This window comes from Sorex fumeus, unplaced genomic scaffold (genome assembly GCF_029834395.1).
Source record: "Sorex fumeus unplaced genomic scaffold, SorFum_2.1 ptg000048l, whole genome shotgun sequence".
NCBI classification, from domain to species: domain Eukaryota; kingdom Metazoa; phylum Chordata; class Mammalia; order Eulipotyphla; family Soricidae; genus Sorex; species Sorex fumeus.
Genome location: NW_026606105.1, coordinates 7,769,593 through 7,790,413, shown reverse-complemented (window position 1 = coordinate 7,790,413; position 20,821 = coordinate 7,769,593). Strand labels below are relative to the sequence as shown.

General features: G+C 52.4%; 1 protein-coding gene across 1 annotated transcript in view; it reads left to right on the top strand.

Moving 5' to 3' along the window:
* The first annotated feature begins 10,090 nt into the window (after nucleotides 1–10,090).
* Nucleotides 10,091–20,821, top strand: part of TBXAS1 (thromboxane A synthase 1) — a 165,031-nt gene continuing 154,300 nt past the window's right edge. Inside the window, exon 1 of the mRNA XM_056123968.1 lies at nucleotides 10,091–10,179. Coding sequence (XP_055979943.1) covers nucleotides 10,091–10,179 — 89 coding nt within the window. The remainder of the gene's footprint in view (nucleotides 10,180–20,821) is intronic.

The following is a 20,821-nucleotide window of genomic DNA, read 5'->3' as shown; positions in this document are numbered from 1 at the left end:
AGTTTTCTCACTATGTCCCACCACTGTTTTCGGGCCCTGAGGGTTTCATCAGAAAAATCAGCTGTGAATTTTAAGGATGCTCCTTTGTAAGAGATTTCTTTTTTTGATCTTGCTGCTTTCAGAATTTTGTCTCTGTCTAAAGTTTTGGTCATTTTGATCAGGATGTGTCTTGGGGTATTTTTGTTCGGATTTCTTCTAGCTGGTACCCTCCGGGCCTCCTGAATGTGGTCACAAGTTTTCTTCAGCTCTGGAAATGTTGTAGCAATGATGTCTTTGACAGTTTCTTCTTCATCAGGGTTTTCTTCCTGTCCCTCTGGGACTCCAATAATTCTTATGTTACCCCTCTTGGCTTCATCACTATCTTCTCTTGCCATCTGTTCCCGAACTGTGAGTCTCTTTTCCATTTTCTGCTCTTTTCTGGCGAGTCTCTGAACTTCATCTTCAAGCTCACTGATTCTGTTCTCAGCAGCTGTTACTCTGCTTCTGAGGCCTTCCACTGAGGTTTTCAATTCGCCTACCAGGGTTTTCAGGTCCGACATTTCCGATTGCATTTTTCTCATTTCTGCCTTCAAATCCTCTTGTCTTTTATTGGCATTGCTTTCCATTGTTTCTTTTAGTTCCCTAAGCATCCCAACTAGCTCCCTTCTGAATTCCTTGTCAGAGAGGTTGTCTGATACTACAGTACTGTTGGTGTCTTCTGGGCTTGCCTCTTCAATAAGAAAGTTTGGTGGGCTTTTGCGTTGCTTTACCATTGTGACCAGTGTGCTTGAGTCCTTCACGTTCACTGTTACTATTCTGGTTGAGTGAGGAGAGAGTTCCGGAACCCTTCAGCTTTGTTGCCGCGGAATCTGATGTTGCCTAGTTCCTGTCCTGCGCAGGCCAAGGGAGAAAACCGGCAATTCTAGGGGATCAAGCTAGCTGCGCATTCCCTGGGGGAGTCTCAAGCCATGGAGCAGGCTGTACCTGGTTGAATGAGGTGAGACTGCCAGGAGCCGTTCAGTTTTGTTGCCAAATAATAGGCCTCGGTTCGTCCAGCACAGATTATACTATTCTCTCTTAGAGTGGGAAGGGATTATGGATAAGATTTTGTCCATGGTAGGCACCCTTCTACGTTTCTGAGTTTGACGTTCTTCTCAGTCAGGCGTTATTCTTTGTTTTATAACAGACATTGAGTGAAACTTTTGGAGGAGGTGCTATTTGGAAATGAACTTATACAGCTGTTTTCGAACAGGTCTTTGTTGGAACTTGAGTAAGCGAGTGGGTTGTTGTTGGATTGCAGTAGAAGAGGTGGGAAATGTTTAGTTGGTATTAGGAAGCAAGTTGGGGATGGGAGTCCTGAGTGCTTGATGTGAGTGATCTAACTGCGGCCGCGTTAGCAGCTGCCCGCCAAGGAGAAGGCCACGCCCACTTTTAAGAGGCCACGCCCCTTTCCTGATGGCCACGCCCCGAGCCTGTCCCAGGCGACACCCACCCAGGATCCTGGAATGGAGGAAGGGTGGTCTACAGTCTCCCCACTGGGCTTCAGGGGGGAATCTGAGGCGCGGCTGGGGGGGCAGGAGCACTTCCCGGCTGGACGCCTCCGACCCACCTGGAGGGGAGGAGCCGAGGGACTGGTGGTCGGGTCCCTCGGAGATGGACGGGCGCTTTCCCCACTGGGCTTCAGGCGGGAATCTCCAGGACATCTTTTTATGACATCTTATTATCTCATTCCTACTTTGGACAAATTTGCAGGCTATCGAATGTAGCCTGCCCACAGGGCAGAGTCTGGCAAACTCCCCGTGGCGTACCCAATATGCCAAATACTAGTAACAATGATGGGTCTCATTCTCCTAAAGAGCCTTGAATATAATCTCAGGGCTAGGATGAAAGAGACGTTACTGGGGCCTGCTCGAGGCAATCGACGAATCGACGATCCTGCCCTAGATTGTTGTCACTACTGTTATTGTGGTGTTGGCATCACACATTTGAGTGTGGTCCCTGGGGTGAGGGAGGTAGTTGTGGCATTGAGGATTGCCTCAGCAGTGCCCGATCACACTGGGCACGTGGACAGACCCTGGGGTGGAGGTCGGGGCCTCAGGTCTTGCAAGACTCTGTCCATCAAGATCCCTGGCCCAGACTCATTTTTTTTTTTTAACTTGGAGGGGAGTGGGTTTGGTTCACATCCAAGAGGACTTACTCCTGGCTGTGTCCTCAGGAACCACTCCTGGTGGGGCTCAGGGGAACATAAGTGGTGTTGGGGGTTGAACCTGGGTCAGCTTCTTGCAAGGCAAGAACCCTACCAATTGTACTATCACTCCAGCCCCAGATTCAATTCCTTTTCTTCTTCTTTTTTTTTTTGGGGGGGGGTGGCACACCTAGCAAAGTTCAGAGGTTACTCCTGGCTTTGCATTCAGGGCTCACTCCTGGAGGTGCTCAGGGAATGACATGGGATGACGGGGATTGAACCTGGGGTCAGCCACATGCAAGGCAAGCACCCTCCCCACTGTACTATAACTCCAGCCCATGGATTCAATTCTTTTTTCCCCCCACTGAAGTTCTCTCTCTGGGCTTCTCCTACCTGCTAACCTGTGTATTTCCCTCAAGGCAGCTGCTCCCCAAACTTCTGATCATCTTCTGGTTTGGGGTTTCCCTGACTAACCCCTGGATCTGGTCTTATGGGGCCTTTCTGCTTCTGTGTCAGGACTTGGGGGTGCTCCCACTTGCCAGAAATACCCTCACAGCCCCTACCAGTGATGCCTGGATTCCGAGCTCTGCTTTCTGGGTGTATGCCTGAGTCTGCACTATGCCTGCACCCCAAACCCTGCCCTGCCCACCCTCCCCCCCCCCCACCTCCATGGGTGGGAGGAGAGTTCTCAGGCACTCGCTTGTGGGAAAGCCCAGAGACTTGCTGTGGGTGGTCAGGCCATCTGTTGACGCATCATGTTCCCAAGCCCATCTGTACCTGCCCAGCTGTGAACACACCTTTAGCCCCAAGGGGTGCCAGGGAGATGGGATGATATGAGGAACGGGTGAAAGTTGGAGAGATGGAAGATGGGCTGTGTCTGAACCCCAACTTCAGAAGCAGGTTATGGGAGGCAACCCTGTCCCTTCCCTTTGAATGGGGTCAGGAGGCTTAGTGCCCCCCTCGTGTGATGGGGCAGGTGGGTGTCAGGTGAGTGGTGCCCTGCCTTTCCACAGGGACCCCCTGTGCCCTCCTGGCAACCCCTTCCTTCCCTTTCCCACTGGAGGGGATTGGTCATTCCTCTCCAGCACAGAGGCATCCTGAGTCCACCTCTGCCTTAGTCTTTCCCCCACACCTCCGCCTCCCATTGGGGTCCCAGCCCTTCTGAGCTGCTCTGAGAACCCCACAAGTTCAATCCAGCCATGCCATGGGGCATCCCAAACAGACTTAACAGTCATTGGATGCATTGGCGGGAAGGAGGGAGGCCCCCTGGGGACCTCACAGCTGGGTATGAGATGGTGGATTTCAGAACCCTGACGAGGTCAGGAACGCAGCAAGGGTGACTAAACCCATGCTCACAGCTGCTGAAACAAGGCAGGAGGAGGATGCTGTAGGCAGGGCTGCCGGGCTTGGTGGTGGACTGGGTCGTGGAGGTGGGGGACCAGGCTGAGCCTCTGTTTCTGGCTTGGGGGCTGCGTGGAAGGACGTGCTTTTCTAGGGGGAATGAGAGAGCGGGGGCCGGGCTTGGGAGGTGAGTCTGTTGTGTTGGGACAGCAGAACCCCAGGGAGATATTGGGCAGGTTCACGTTGTCAGAAATGTAGGAGAGAGGCCAGACAGATGGACCAGCTCAGTTCCGCACACACAGCTGGCCCAGGTTCAGTCCCCCGCTCTGATATGGTCCCCTGAATCTTGAACGATGCCAGGTGTGACAACCCCCCCCCCCAAAAAAAAAAGGAAAACCAATGTAGGAGTGAAAACTGGGCCAGAGAGCCAAGATTTTTATTTTTTTTCTTTTTGGGTCACACCCAGCAATGCTCAGGGGTTACTCCTGGCTCATACACTCAGGAATTACTCCCGGTTGTGCTTTTGGGACCTTGTGGGATACTGGGATTTAAACCCAGGTTGGCTGCGTGCAAGACAAAACCCTCCCCTCTGTGTTATCACTCTAGCTCCCGGAGAGCCAAGGTTTTGGGGGGCTGGGCCCGGGGGGGGGGGGTCCTCATGCAAGCCAGTGGCTACCTGCTGGTTCGTGTGAGCTGCAGGCAGATGCTCTTCACAACCTCGCCAGGCCAAGAGTTGCCACAGACCTTTAAACTTTGCCCCTCCCCTGTCTCCATAGCAACTGTGCAGAGCAGTGATTGGGGTGTCCTGATCCGGGGAAGGGGCAGGGGGGAACGGGTAGATGGTCACCATCTCCCACAGGCCCCCAGGGCAGACTCGGGCCCTAGGAACCATGGCCCCTGGACACTCACCTGGAGTCCCCCAGGCCCGTGCTTGCTCCCCGTCTCAGCTGTGCGCTCCTAGTGTTTCACTCATGTCACAGTTTCTTGCCAGTGTCTTTCCCTGACCCACTGCCTAGAGCCGGGCTCCCAGTTCCTGGCCAGATCATGCACCTCTGGGGTCCCAGACCCCCCTGGGCTCTGTCTTCCCAGTGGGCAAGGGGGGAGTCAGATAGGTCTGTCAGGCCTCAGTCTGTCCTCAGGAAATTGGATTCAGGAGATGGAGTCCAGAGAGGGGTGGGAGGCCTAGGCATTGGTGCCTGGAGTGTGTGGGGCCCACGTCAGATGCTGCCCTGCCCCTCCCTCTCGCCTGGGCCTACAGCTCAGGGGTCCTTGGGCTTAAATGGCATTTGGAGAAGAAAAATAATATGAGGCCAATACAAGGAACAGGAGGATTGGTCCGGGGTTGGAAGCCGGCCTCAAATGCTAGAAGAGAAGGCAGTTGGGACAGAGAAGGGACAACCATGACAAAGATGGTTGGAAATGATGACCCTGAATAAGAACTGATGCTGGAAAAAAGCTAAAGGAACAAAGATGGTAACCTCTCAGTACCTGTATTGAAAATTATAATGCTTAAAAGGGGAGGGAGGGAAGAAGGGAAGGAGAGAGAGAGACAGAGAGAGACAGAGACACAGAGACAGACAGAGAGATAGAGAGGAAGGGAGGGAGGGTGAGAGAGATAGAGAGACAGAGAGGGAGGGAGGGGGAGAGAGAGGCAAAGACAGAGAGACAGACAGATAGACAGACACACATATACACACTCTTTCTAACACTCATTGATTTAAAGAAGGCCTTTGATTCTGTTGAGACGGAAGCGGTCATTGAAGCCCTAGCCAATCAGGGCATTCAAGCCCAATACATCAGGATCCTCCGTGAGCTGTATTGCGGATTCACCACCAGGATCTCACCATTCTACAAAGAAGTAATCATCCATATCAAGAGAGGGGTTTGGCAGGGTGATAGCATTTCACCAAAACTCTTCAGTGCCACCCTCGAGAACATCATGCGACGACTGGAATGGAAGGACTGGGAGTGAAGATAGATGTTCGGCAACTACACCACCTCCGCTTTGCTGATGACATTGTTTTAATAACACCAAACATCAGCCAAGCGGCACAAATGCTGGCTGACTTTGACCGTGAGTGTGGAAAGGTAGGACTACAGCTGAATCTTATGAAGACAATGTTTATGAGAAACAGCCTCGTTCCTGATGCCCCATTCACTCTCAACGGAACGACCATCTCCGAATGCAACAGCTATGTGTACCTAGGTCGAGAAGTCAACATGACAAATGACCTGGCACCCGAGCTGTGCAGGAGGAAGAGAGCGGCTTAGGATGCCTTCAAGAGCATCGAAGAAATAGCTAAGAGGATGAAGAACTTCCAGCTCCGGGCACATCTCTTTGATTCCACTGTTCTTCCTGCATTAACATATGCCTCAGAGACCTGGGCCCTACACAAACAGGATGAGAACGCTATTCGGGTCTCCCAAAGAGGAATTGAAAAAGCTATGCTTGGAATATCATGTTTCATTCAAATGAGAGAAAGAATCTGGAGTTTCGACATCCGTCGACGATCAAGAATCAGGGACACTGTCTCGTTTGCCAAGGTGTCAAAAATCAGATGGGCTGGTCACGTAATGAGATTTAAAGATGACTGCTGGACTAGAGCTGTTACTGACTGGATTCCACGGGATGTCAAAAGAACGCGTGGCCGCCCACCTACCAGGTGGTCAGACTTCTTCATCAAGATCATGAATGATCGGTTTGAGGCTCTTCATGTTCCTAGAACGAACAGACGCCATTGGGCTACACTAGCACGTGACAGGGACAAATGGAGGCGTTACTGGCGCCCACTCGAGCAAATCGGTGATTAATGGGAAGTCAAGTGATCAAGTGATACATACACACACCATGAGAGCGAGAGCAGAGACAGAAAGAAGGAAAGTGACTACCATAGAGCTATAGAGGTAGACTGGAAAGAGGGTGACGGGAGGGAAACTGGGGTCATTGGTGGTGGGAAATGTCCACACACTGGAGGAGGGATGGGTGTGGGAACACTGTATGTCTGAAACCCGACCACGATCAGCTTTGTAACTGTGCATCTCACGGTGACTCAAAAACTAAAATAAAAAATAGCATTTGTACGTGAAGCCTCAGGTTTGAGTATTATCTCAGGACGCTCACGAGGGACTCTGACCTCCTGCCCCCAGTCTTCTATCAGGTTTCTTCTATCAGGAAGACTGTGGGTAGTGGGAGGGAAATATTGGGGGACGGGGTGGGGCAGGCGGAGACCGTGTTTGAGATTGCTCTTCTGGGTCACAGTCTGCACTAAAGTTCCCAGCAACTCTCAAACTTAGGGCCTCTCAGGAACTCTGGGTGTACCCCCTAACTGCTGCCCCCCACACCAGGAAGGGCACCCCCAGTCTGGAGCCTGGGGCTCCGTGCATTCACCTCCCCTTCATATCTCCACCAGGAAACTGCAGCTGGCCCCACGCGGAGAGGCCCCATCGTCTGCTTTGCTTATTTTTTTTGTGTTTTTGGGGCCACACCCAGTGGTGCTCAGGGCTTACTGCTGACTCCGCACTGCACTCGGGAATCACTCCTGGCGGGGTGCGGGGGACCGGGTAGGGCGCTAGGGATCAAACCAGGCTCAGCTGCGCACAGAGTAGGCGCCTAACCCACTATACCACATGTCTCTTCGGCACTGGCTTTTTCCTTCTTTTAAAGCATGTTCCTGTTTGGGGGCTGCACCCTGCGGTGCTCAGGGACGGCTCAGGAGAGACCCCTGGTCGTGCTTGGGGGACTTTGTGTGGGGCTGGGGACCAAACCAGGCCCAGTCACACTCAGGCCTTAGCCCCTGCATCTCTCTCTGGCCATTCTTGATTATTGTTAGTTTTGAGGCCACACGAGGCAGTGCTCAGGGGCCACCCCCCAGGGGCTGCTCCTGGCTGAGGGGCTACACAATTCTGGGGCTGGACCCGGCCCCCAGCATTTGGAGGATGTGCCCTAGCTGGTCAGGCCACCTCTCTGCCCCCCACCAACTCTCCTTCTGTGCCTTCTCCACTCTGGGCAGCTCCTCTGGGGAAGATCTCTCTTTCTCTTTCTCTCATCTCTCTCCTCTCTCTATCTCTCTCCATCTCTCTTTTTTCTCTCTCTCCCCTCTATCTCTCTCTCCTCTCTATCTCTCTATCTCTCTCCTCTCTCTTCTCTATCTCTCTCCTCTCTTATCTCTCTTTCTCCCTCCCTCTTTGGAGAGGGTGCACACCAGCAGTGCTCAGAGCTTACTGCAGGCTCTGTGCTCAGGATCACGCCTGGCGGGACTCAGGGAGCAAATGTGGTGTCAGGGACAGAACCTGGGCTGCCCGCCTGCAAGGTCATGACCTCTGGCTACACTGTCTCCCCTAGGGGAGACCTTGATACCCTCCCATCGTGCTTTGCTTCTCTCCTCCTTCCAGAACCTTCATCATGTGCTGCCAGAAGGATCTTCACAACCTCCATGGCGGGTGTGTCTCAGGGGGCGGCTGGCGCTGGGCTACCCAGCCTGTGTGGCCCTCTTGTCTCCGCCTCCCATGGCTGGTGGCCTCGGACCAGTTCCCACCAGACAGAGTTTTGTCTCTGCCCCTCCGGCCCTCGCTCACCCTTCGTGCCCAGAAAGCTTGACCACGACTCTTTGCTCCTGGTTGCTTCCTTGCCTGGACAGACAGACAGGAGAGACAGCCCCCACAGCCGTCTCTGCCCCGTCCCCGGCCTGGCTAATGGTTCCCCTGTGGTCTCCTGGCCTTGGCTTCACAGCCTGTCCGCAGAGGGGGCAGTTTCCCTGTTTGCCACGGTCTCTCTCTCCCCCCAGGAAAGGCCCCCAAGTCCCACTCCTTCCCTTAAGCTCCAAACGCTGTGAACTGCGCACGGAGCCCACCCAGCCTGTCGCACAAATAGAGGCACATCTGAGTGGGAGGGAGCCCCCTCTGGGAGACGCCCCTCCGCGTCCTTAAAAGTGTGACGTGTTCCCTAAACAGGCTCCTTTGCTGCTGCCTGGCCACGAAGGGCAGATCAAGAGCAAAGCAACCACAGAATGCGGGAACCATGATACTCTGTGCGCAGACTAACCCTCCAATTTACTGCAGTTCCAACTGGTCCCCAAGGACAGACTCCTGGGGTCTCCAATGGTCATTAGTCCATAGTAGCAAAGGAACGTAATAGGTTGAGGTCCTTAACGCTGCCAATTTTCCCCCCTGGCAGACCAGATCTCAGGTTCCGGGGACAGCCCTAGTCTCCTGACCTGTGTCTCTGTTTAAACACACATTGTCGCTGGCCTCACATGCTGGGGGAAAAGGCATCTGGGATAGAGAAGGGACCACTAAGTGAATGATGCTTGGAGGGTTCGTTCGGGATGGGAGATGCGTGCTGAAAGTAGACTATGGACCAAACATGATGGCCACTTAGTACCTGTATTGCAAATCATAACACCAAAAAGGAGAGAGAGAGAGTAAAAGGGAATGCGCCTGCCACAGAGGCGGGGTGGGGGAGATGGGGTGGGGGGGGGAGGGAGGGATACTGAGAACATTGGTGGTGGAGAATGGGCACTGGTGGAGGGAGGGGTATGCAATCATTGTATGACTAAATCGTAATCATGAAAGTTTGTAAGTCTGTAACTGTATCTCAAGGTGATTCATTACAAAATAGCACTGTGACTGTAGCACTGTTTTCGGGTTGTTCATCCATTTGCTTGAGCGGGTGTCAGTATCATCTCACAACAAATTGTGAGACTTGTTGTTACTGTTTTTGGCATATCGAATACATCACAGGGAGCTTATCAGGCTCTGCCATGTGGGCGAGATACTCTCGATAGCTTGCAGGGCTCTCCGAGAGGGGCAAAGGAATCGAACCTGGGTCGGCTGCGTGCAAGGCAAACACCCAACCTGCTGTGCTATTGTTCCAGTCCATCAAAACACATTAAAAAAAAAATAAACACATTGTCTTTAAGAATTAGAATGTTACTGGGGGGGATGCACCCTGAGTGCCCAGGATTCTCTTTGATTTTTCATTTTTTTTTTGGTTGGAGGAGGCACATCTGGGGGTGCTCAGGGTTTCCTCCTGGCTCTGTGCTCAGGAATGACTGAGGGGACCACCTGGGATGCTGGGGATGGAATCCAGGATCAGCTGCATGCAGGGCAATCGCCCTCCCTGCTGTCCTACCGCTCTGGCCATGGACCCAGGATGCTTGCACACAAGACATGAGCCCCAGACTGGCACCACCCCGGGCGCGGCCCTGGATCTTTGGAGCGGAGTGTGCCTTAGGCTCTCTGCTCCTGGCAGAGACGGCTCCTACCCTCCATTCCCAGCCGCCCGGGTCAGCCCTGCTGCTGCCAGCCCTGCCCAGGCTGAGTGCCGGCCACTCTTCCTGGAGATTAAGTTGCTGATTCACCGCCTTTATCAAGACCCTTTGTTCCCCCTCTTCTTCCTTCCTCTTTATCTGGAGACTCAGTGTTAGAGCCCGGGGTGGGGTTGGGGGGGGGGGGCGTGAAGGGGTGTGTCTGGTTTTCTGTCTCAGTTTCCTGCTGATTAATGCTCCTGTAACAGCAGGTCCCGGCTCCGGCTCCGTCTCTCCATCTCTCCTCTGGACGATCCCCGCTAGGATCTCTGAGGGAACCATGGAGCTCTTGGGGTCTCTCAGCCTGGAAGTGAGCGCTCCCTTGGTGACAGTGGCACTGTCGGCCGTCCTCCTGGCCCTCCTGAAATGGTAAGTACAGCCAGCGTGTCCCAGGGATCGGGCGAGCTGGAACCCGGCTGGGTCGGGGAGGTGACGCAGGAGAGCGTGCTGGGAGCATGTTTTGCTTCCTTAATCTCGGGAGAGTGGAGTATTAATGCAGCTGCAGAGTGAAAAGCAAACAGGCAGGTTAATCTTTCGCTAAAATGCATGAGACCATGAGACCGAAGGTGTGGGGGAAACCTGGTGAGTTAGTGGCTCAGAAAGCCTCATGTCACCACGCTGGAAAGAGTCGGAAAGAGACGTGGCGAAGGTTTGGATCCAAGTATTACCCTCCACCCATCCTATTTTCTCGCTCCCCTCCTTTTTTTTTTTTTTTTTTTAAGTTTCTCTCCCCAGATTGCCTTTGCAGAGGTTGTCCTGTCTTGGATGATGCTTTAAAGGGTTGGGTACGGGGCTGGAGAGATAGCACAGCGGGCAGGGTGTTTGCCTTGCATGCGGCCGACCCGGGTTCGATTCCCAGCATCCCATATGGTCCCCCTGAGCACCGTCAGGAGTAACTCCTGAGTGCAGAGCCAGGAGTAACCCTTGTGCATCGCTGGGTGTGACCCAAAAAGCAAAATAGAAAAAAAATAAATAAATAAAGAGCTGAGTACAGGCACCATCTATCCTTGGGGCCCTGTGGCACTAGATTGGGGATGGTAGGGGCCTGAAGGACCAAAGGGTCGACTTGCCTTCCCAGCTCTTGGGAGAAGGGAATACACTCAGAGCAACAGAGCATCTCCAGAGCTGGAGGGCAGCAGGAACTCACATTTGAATGGTCGCTTTTGTTCATTCAACAGGTTTTCCAGAGTCTGGCTGCTGGGGAACTTTGGGGCCCACCCTCTCTCCACGCTCTGTGGGTGTTTGTGACTGGTTGTAACTCTCACTGCATTCACCCCACCATGCAAAGCACCTGGCTTTAGGTGGCTCGGGCCTTGGGGGTGAAGATGGGGGGCAGGGGAGGGTGGGAATCTGGAAAGAAAATCCTGAGAGAACTTGACTTTGAACAGGATTTTCATTTCTGTTCGTAATAAAGCCTCCTTTCGATTAATAACTGGGAAAGCACTTTGAAAGCATCCAGCATTATGCAAATGTGAGGTATTATTCTTCTGGAATTTGCATAACTGAAAATGGAATTCACGTTTGATGTTCCAGGATGCTGAAATTACTTCTTGGAAATTGGCTTTGAAACCCTGATGCAGTCCCAGTGCTGTTTGGCTTTTTAACTGGTTTAATTATCTTTTGAACTTTCTCCATGTCGGCGTTGCTTATCTGGCATGGAAACCCACCACGTGCGAAACCTGGAGTGACTCGGAGCCCCTGCCCTCCCCCCTCCAACCCCCATCCCCCATCACTGCAGCCCAGCCTGCACACCAGGCCTGGCGCTTAGGAGGGGCCGGGTGAGTGGCAGGCAGCCCTTGCACTGCCCGTCTGCCAAGGGGAGTGGATGCAGTGGAAGATGCATCTTTTGTGTCTGAGCTACATTTTCCTGTTTGTCTCTTTTTTCGAGGTTGTCCAGCCCATACCCTTGGGAGCTCAGGGCCTGTTCCTGACTCTGTGCTCAGGAGTGATCCCTGGCAGTGCTTGGGGGAATTAGTGCTTGGGGGACCAGTGCTCGGGGGACCAGTGCTCAGGGGATCAGTGCTCAGTACAGTGTCCAGGATTTGAACAGGGTTGCAGCTGCCGTAGCCGCATACAGGGCTATCTCCAGGGCTATCTCTTTGGCTCTATTTATTTATTTTGGGGTGTTTTTTTTTTTGGTCGTTTGTTTGGGGTCCACTTCCAGCTGGGCTCAGGGCTCATTCCTGACTCTTCACCCCGAGATCTCTCCTGTGGTTATATGAGCTGTCAGGGTCTGCTCTCCACAAGTCAAGCGCTCTACCTGCTGTACCATGGTTCTGGCCGTATTTCTGTGTTCTCCACTCCCAGTTTTGTGCTGACATGAGAGTCATGGTCAGCAGACCAGGGACTCACATACAGGCAGGCGGCTCTGGTTACGGGAGGGGCATGCCTCCTGCCTGATAAGCCGGGGGCTGGGGACCTGCGGCCCTGAGTCTGGGCGGTGCCACTGTCCCAAGCCTTCCATGCCTTGGCTGTCTGTCCCTGGGTTCCTTCATAAACTGTTGGTTGGTCCCGAGACACAAAGTTTCCAGGTCTGTGTAGGGGGAGCAGGAAGTTTGAGCAGTTTCATCTGTCTTTTGGTTTCCTCTGCTGCTCCTGTGTGGCCCGAGGTACAAGGTTGGGACTCAGGAGGTCTGGGTCAGACACGCAGAGCAGCGGGGCGCCCAGGGGGTGCTGGGTAGACTCGGGTCTGGGGACGGAGACACCGAAGGAAACGAGGGAGCAGCAGTGGGTACTCACAGCTGAGGGGTCTGGCCCTTGATCCAACTCACAGCGACACACCTCAGGCCCACTTCCCCAGGGAAGACCCCAGGGGACAGCTGGGGCGGGGCTGGCCCTGATTCCCTTTCCTTAAGGAAGTCTGTGTGGGAGGTTGAGGGGCACTTTGGGATGCCAGGTGAAGACCTCAGTGCCATTCGCCCCTGCGGAGAAGCTGTGGAGGAAGGATGACTCCTGTGTCGTTCTTCTGGTACCCTGCCCTGTCTTTGGGCCTGAGTGGATGGCCACAGAGAACATCCCCTCTGAGATAAAAGAAAGGGGCTTTCTATCCCCACCAGTCTTGCCGGACAGGAGCCAGCTCTGGGATCTCTGCAGTTCCAGAAACTTCTACCTGTAGCACAGGGTTGAATTTTTTTTTTTCTTTGAGCCACTGGTTGAATGGGATTGGTGTTCAGAAGTGTGCTCAGGAATTGGGGTATGGCTCCTGGTTCCCTCAAAGGGCTCATGACCCCTCCTCTCCCACAAGTATGGTGCTGATGGCTGGTCTGGGGTGGCCCCAGGGCTGCTTGTTCATCCTTTCACTCTTGCAGGATTAACATTTCTCCTGACCTTTCTCTTGCCTGTGAGGTCAGGGGCAGCACCTCAGAGAAGTATTTCTTTTTTATTTTTTTTCTTTTTGCTTTTTTGGGTCACACGCGGTGATGCATAGGGGTTACTCCAGGCTCACACACTCAGAAATGACTCCTGGCGGTGCTCGGGGGACCATATGGGATGCTGGGAATCAAACCTGGTCAGTTGAGTGCAAGGCAAATGCACTCCCCACTGTGCTATCGCTCCAGCCCCTCAGAGAAGTACTTCCTGTGTGCTCAGGGCACTCACCAGTCCCTCTGGGGACAGCCTCTGTCCCAACCTTTCTCCTGCTGTCTCTCCCCATTCCCAGCATGCTTTGTGGTCACGTCTCGTTCACGGGAACTGAATTCTACCCTCACGCCTTCTCTGGGCTTCTTTGCTGCACCTTCTCTTAGCTTTCACAGCTCACTGCCCCTCTTGAACGGTTTTGCCCTCACCAACCAGTCCCTCTCCTGAACATCTGTTTGTGTTTCATGCCTGTTCCAGCTGGGTGTCCGGTTTTCAGATTGGGGCAGATTGGGGCCTTTGAAACTGTGTTCACCTTCCAGGACAGACCCTGGGACAGATCTGTGTCCTTAGCAGATACTGCTTACTGGCTGCAGGCCTCTGTGAATTTAGAACAAAGAATGTAGATTTCATTCTGTTTGAAAGGGATCATGATAAAATAGACATAATACAGTGTTATGTTAGTTTGTTTTTGTTCTATTGGGGGCCTCGTCCACTGGTATTTGGGGGACTGTCAGGTGCTGGGATCTAACCCAACACTCACACATACAAAGTATGTGCTTCAGTCCTTTGATCCGTCTCCCTAAGCTTTTTGTCTTTTGGGGACCGCCAAGGATGGCATCCAGGGCTTCACACGTGCAAGGCAAGTGCTATGTCGCTGAACTATGCTCCCACCGGCTTAATACATCTTGATAGCTTCCTCCAAGGATTTCCAACGTGTGGCATTCACAGGGCTGAGATGTGACTGAGAAGTGTGGATTTGGGTGTAGGGAGATCAGGGCTGTTCTTCTGTGGATAGAGCGGTGGGTGGGATGGAGACTCTATTAGCATATGGACCACAGGGGCCGGTGATGAACACACAGGATAAAACCTTTTTTCAAAAGAGCTCCCTTTTCTAGATACAATTGAAAAGCTTCCTTGTGGAAGCGCTTTGATGAAGAAACCCTAAGTTGTATGAGCTGGATCTCGCTGGAGGTAGCCTGAAGTCTGATGCATTTAAACTTTCAAGCACACCTCAAAACTGGCAGCTGGATTTCGGGTAGCCAGATAAAGATTTCTTTCTTCTTTCAGAAAGAGTGTCAGGAAACAGCCCCGATGTGAATAGCAGTTTTCTTTCAATGAGGGGATTCTGAGTGATTACCCCCCCCCCTTCTTCTTCTTGGAGTCTTTTCTCATCTACCATATTTCCTTAATGGACATGAATTATGGGGCCAAATAGGAGATGCTCCGCCAGGGGCAAGGGGAGGAGGGAAGGGTGAGCCAGACATCCAGGCAGACTGTAGCTCGCTTTTTCTCCCCACAGAGGAGAGTGTACAGGGCCGTGGGGAGGATTTCAGGAAAGAAAGAGCAGAGTTGCTCGTGGAAGTGGCAGAACTTTCCAGGTGGTCGGGGGCGGGGCGCTGGTGGTGGTGGTGGTTGGGGGGAAGGGGTGGAGTTTCCAATGCCAGAATCTGGGGATACAAATCAATTGGACATTCAAAAGGAATCAGAGTGAGTCTGTGTTCTAATCAAGTCTCATCCTAACACCAGGCTGAAATTGATGTGATTATTAGGACTTTAGATGCTAACAAAAACATTTAACACTGTCCCTGGAACTTTCCTTCTCAGAAAACCTGCTTTCCGTGGAGGAGAACTGGGTTCTAGTTCTAGCCTTGAGTCTAGACGCAGGCTTTATTTGCAAAAAATTTCTCTGTCCCCTGGGGTATAAGGATGACTCCAAATACACAGTCCAAGACACGAGGCATACCACATTAACAGGATGAAAGATAAAAATGTTTTAGTAGAGGAGGAAAAAACATTTCACAAAATTCAGCTTTCATGATAAAAACTCTTGATGAATCGGGTATAAAAAAAGAATATGTATCTTAACACAATAAAGGTTATATCTAACCAGCTTTCTACTAACATCATACTCAAAGGTGAAAAGCTGAAAGGTTTTCCTCTAATCCTGGGAATAAGACAGTGATACCTACTCTTGTCACTTAAACATAATTTTGAAAAACACTACTAGAGCAATTCAGTCAAGAAAAATAGTCATCATTCAAATCCCGAAAGAAGTAAAAATTGTCTCTATTTGTACATATCATGACTCCATTTACAGGTTTCTTAAGACAACATGAAGCTAGTAAATGAATAAAAGTAAGCTGCAGGATAAAATCAATATATAAAAACTACTTGCATTTCTATTACTAACATCAAACCAAATGTAGCACTGTAGCACTGTCCTCCAGTTATTCATTGATTTGCTCGAGAGGGCACCAGTAACGCCTCCATTGTGAGACTTGTTGTTACTATTTTTTGCATATTGAATATGCCATGGGGAGCTTGCCAGGCTCTGCTGTGCAGGCAGGATACTCTCGGTAGCTTGTTGGGCTCTCTGAGAGAGATGGAGGAATCGAATCCAGGTTAGCAGCGTGCAAGGCAAATGCCCTACCCTCTGTTACTGGTGCTCACTCAAGCAAAAACTAAATATAAAAGAAATAAAAACAATCATATGTATAATATCATCACAAAGAATAACATATTTGTAGTCATCGACAAAGGGATGTTGACAGGCTGGAGCGATAGCATAGCAGGTAGGGCGTTTGCCTTGCACGTGACTGACCCAGGTTTGATTCCTGGCAGCCCATCTGGTCTCCCAAGCACCGCCAGAAGAAATTCCTGTGTGCAGAGTCCCTGAGCATCACAGGGTGTGGCCCCCAAATAAAAATTTGTCATATGTTGATCCACATCGTTCATTAGTAGGGGAATTTACATCCCCCCTCCTTTTTTTCTTTTTGGGTTACACCCAGCAATGTACAGGGGTTACTCCTGGCTCTGAACTCAGGAATTACTCCTGGCAGTGCTTGGACTGCGAGGAATCGAGCCTGGGTCGGCCGTGTGCAAGGCAAATGCCCTACCTGCTGTGCTATCACTCCAGCCTGTCAACATCCCTTTGTCGATGACTACAAAGCTCGCCTCTCACAAGGCTCTCATCCAGAAGAAGGCAGACAGTTTTAGGGAGAGTGAGAGAAAAAGAGAATAGCTGTTGCTGGGGATTTCACGGGCCCAGTTCCTAATGGAAAACACCATGAAGTTCCCTCAAAAACATTAAGACTTGAGGCTGGAGTGATAGCACAGCGAGTAGGGCGTTTGCCTTGCACATAGACAACCCGGGTTCGATTCCCAACATTCCATATGGTCCCCTGAGCACTGCCAGGAGTAATTCCTGAGTGCAGAGCCAGGAGTAACCCCTGTGCGAAGTCGGGTGTGAGCCCAAAAGCAAAAAACAAAAACAAAACAAACAAACAAACAAAAAAACCCAAGACAAACATTAAGACTAGAACGCCCGCTTGATGCAGCTGTTAAGATGCACTTCTGGGTGTATCTCCACCCAAGGGACACCAGCCCCTTGATGAGGAGGCAGCATCACTCCTCTTGCAAGACCAGGAAATGGTCCAAGCCCACAGCACATGCGGTCGCAGGGGGAAGGTGTGATCTGTAGGTGCAGCCGCGTGTTGTTTGGCCCTACAGAAAGAGAGGAAATGCTGCCGCTGTCAAACGTCTGCGGGAACTCGGAGCCTGGACTCGAGATGAACGAAAACAGGCATCGAAAGATAAATATTGCCTGATGGCACTATAGGCGGATTCGACAAAGGTCACACTCAGTAGCAGAGCAGAGTGGAGCTTGCCAGGGGCTGGCAGGAGGCAGAGCCGGGGAGCCTGGGCTTAAAGGGGCTGGAACTTCAGTCATTGGAGGGGCCCGTTCTCCCCAAGCACAGCAAGTCATCAGAGCCGGTAACTCTGTACTGAACACTTGAGTCACTTAAAGGAGATCCTAAGAATGCACATCACTGGGCACACCCGCAGGCAAACACAGTCACGTGACTCTTAATGCAGTTTGAATCCCCGGGGAACCCAGCCAAGGGACTGGTTCCCAGAGGCTTGGGGGGGAGTGGAGCACCCCCCTAGGTCTATGACGTTTAGATGCGGATGGATAAAGTCATCGGACAGCACCTCTCTCTGAAGTATCGCCTGTTAGTCCACGGGCTTGTACAAAGGCGGAGGGAACTGCTTGTTTGATTGGAGTAGTTGTGATGCAAGGCCGGCATATCAAAATACTAAGTTTCTGGCTTTCAGTGTGTGCAGTTTTTATTAGTCAATCATAACACAGTCAAACGTGGGGGTGTGGGGTGGGAGGAAAATCTGCCAAGAGGGCCCTGCAGGAGGAGAAAAAGGAGTCTCAGGCTGAGAAGCGCAGGGTGGGTTGGCAGGTGGACCTCTGAGAGAAGGGGGCCCCTCCCACCTTCCTCTTCTTCTCCAAAGGAAAGAGACAGTTCTTGGGTGTTTATGGCTTGCATTTATGACAAGGTCATGCTCTTTATATGTTTACTTATTGTTTTGGGGCTGCAACTGGTGATGCTCAGGGCTTCCTCGTGACTCTGTGCTCAGGAATCGTCCTTGATGGGGCTTGGGGGAACCATAGGACCTGCTGGCAATGGAATCCAGGTTGGCCGCCTGCAAAGCAAGCACCCTACCTACTGTAATACTGCTCTGGCTCTGGATTATGCTCTTTAACTGTGTCCCCGACTTGTCTGATTTCAAGGGAGTGCAGGTGGGCATCTTGTGGTAAGTGAGCGGGGACTGTCTGGCTCCCCCAAAGAGCTGTCAGGGGGCTGTGGTGAAGCCACCCACCCCGGCAGAAATGGAGGAGGGAAAGATGTGACACTTACCTTGCCAAGTCCAGCGGGTAATAGGATGCTTGTGTGTTTCTCCTGGTGAGCAAAGCAGGTCAAAGTGGGGAGCAGGTTCTGCGTAAACCCAGTGCACAGGGATGGCAGGAACCCTACCTGGAGAGGCTGTGAGGGAGCCCCAGTGGTCTCAGGACTCTCTGTGTGCCCAGAGGAGCCCCCTCATACCACCTAGTCCCGGGCTCTCTGAGCAGCTCTGGCACGGGCTCATGCAAGTGGAATGTAGCTGCTGAGAGTGAAATGTGGCTCAGATAAAACACCAGGGATGCCCGAGCTCCCCCATGTTCATGGGCTCTCCTCCTCCTCCATAGCAGCTCCGACATGATTGAGGGCCCCAGAGCCTGCAAACTATCCCGACAGCATCTTGGAGGAGTCCCGGCTGGCCGCTGCACACTTGAGTCCCTCACTCAGCCTTTCCGGGTCTCTCAGTGGGGGTACTGGGGGGCACAAGGGGGTCTTGGTCTGCCTACCGAGCTGCAGGGAGGAATTGGAAGAGAGGCTAGAGGGAGTGGGTCACTAGCGAAGATTCCAGTAGCATTTTGTAGCGTTCCGTAACATTTCATCCGGGGAAGCCAACGCCGAGTGTGAATAATGGAGACATCACAAAAATGCATCATCCAGGGCCGATTCCCCAAGCCCCGGCTTCTCCCGCTCCGGATGCCGACTCTCTTCTCCTTCTCTTCTCTGGGCTTTGTCTGGAAGATGATAGCCACTCCGGTTTAATCACCCCGCCATGCGCCGGGAGAGAGATTGGAGGCTGTTATGAAAACAAGGCCCGGGCTGGCTTCCTGGAGGACTGTTGTCACGGAATAGTTTTCTGATTATCACTATTTTGTGTGTGTGTGTGTGTGTGTGTGTGTGTGTGTTCTCTCTTTTAAATCATTCTACCGAACCCCCCTCGCTTTCCCTGGTTTTATTGATTTTTCCACATCGGGAGGACGAGGGGTGACTATAAAGTAACGTGACTGATTATCTTAGCATATACTCACCAGAACTTAGAGAGCGAAATGAATTTCGTGACCTTCAAAGGCATTTTCCTGATCGGTCCAACCTTCCCCGTGCCAGGCTCTCAGGAAACACAGGCTTTGCACTTTTCTTCGAGCGTGGCCCCTGCTATCTAGACAGCCCTCAAGGCAAGAAATTGTCGTCTGGGTGCAGAATGGATTGATTTTACAGAACGTTTCCCCTGCTCCTCCTCCTTCTCTGCCGTTGCTGCGGCCATGTGATGACCGGAAGCTGCGTCCAGGCTCCGTCCTGGTGCTCAGCAGCAGTGATCGCCAGGGGTCACTCCCCTTCTGTGCTGTGCCTTGCCGAGTGGGGTGCCCGGGTGCCAGTCCCCTGGCTGCAGTGCTCTGGGGCACTCACGGTCTAGTTCTTCCTGGGGCTGCCTGCCGTGCTCACACAGTGCCCATGGGTGAGGGGGGTGGGGCCACCTGTGTTAGATGTGGTGCTCGCACACAGCTGGCTGTGCCCTGAGACTACCTCATGTCCCAGAAGTCCCAGGGGCCACGGCAGCAGAGCCATGGGACCGTGAGTGGCGCATGTTGGCAGCATGAAAGCTCCAACTCCTGGTAAGGCAGCTGCCTCTGTGCCATGCCCTGCACCCCAGCCCTGAAGTTTTTTTTTTTGTGTGTGTGTGTGGGGGGGGGAGTGGGGGCTGGAGTGATAGCACAGGGGATAGGGCATTTGCCTTGCATGCGGCCGACGTGGCCAACCAAGTTCGATTCTTTCGTCCCTCTCGGAGATCCTGGCAAGCTACCGAGAGTATCTTGCCCACACGGCAAAGCCTGGCAGGCTCCCTGTGACGTATTCAATATGCCAAACACAGTAACAACAAAGTCTCACAATGGAGACGTTACTGGGCCTGCTGGAGAAAATCGATGGACAACGGGAGGACAGTGACAGTGACTTTTTGGGTCACACCCAGCAATGCACAGGGGTTACTCCTAGCTCTGCATTCAGAAATTACTCTTGGCGGTGCTCGGGGGACCAGATGGGGTGTTGGAATCAAACCCAGGTTGGCCACGTGCAAGGCAAACACCCTACCGGCTGTGCTATCGCTCCAGCCCCCATCCCTGAAGTTTTCAAACAACCCAAATGTGGCTCAGTAGGCGATGAGGGACGTTGTTAATCCCAAACAAAATGTGATTCAGAATAGTGTGTTTTTGGTGTTTGATTTTTAATTATTATTTTAAATTTTTAATTCTTCTTTTTTTTTATTTGTCTTTGGGCCACACTCGGCAGTGCTTGGGGCTTACTCCAGGTTCTGTGCTCAGGAATCACTCCTGGTGGGCTCAGAGGACCATAATGGATATGGGGGATTGAATCGGGGTCAGCCGCGTGTAAGGCCAGTGCCCACACTGCTGTGCTATGGCCCCAGCGCGGCTCAATAGACACTCATCACCAGACCCAGGGTGCAGAGAGAAGGGGCTGTAGCCAAGTGATCACAGTTACACGTGTGTGTGTGTGTGTGTGTGTATGCATGCATGCATGTATGCACATGTTCGTCACAGGGAAAGAGCGGCAGTTTCCTCCTGACCCGCACGCACGACCCCTTTGGTTCACGGGAAGAATAAATCAACCCCTGTCGGAGTCTGCGGGTCCTGCCCTGCCGTGCTGTGCCGGGGCTGGTCTTGCTCTGCATCTAGAGACGTCCCGCTCACATTCCGCACGGCGTAGCAAGTTTCTGACCCAGAAGAGGACATGGC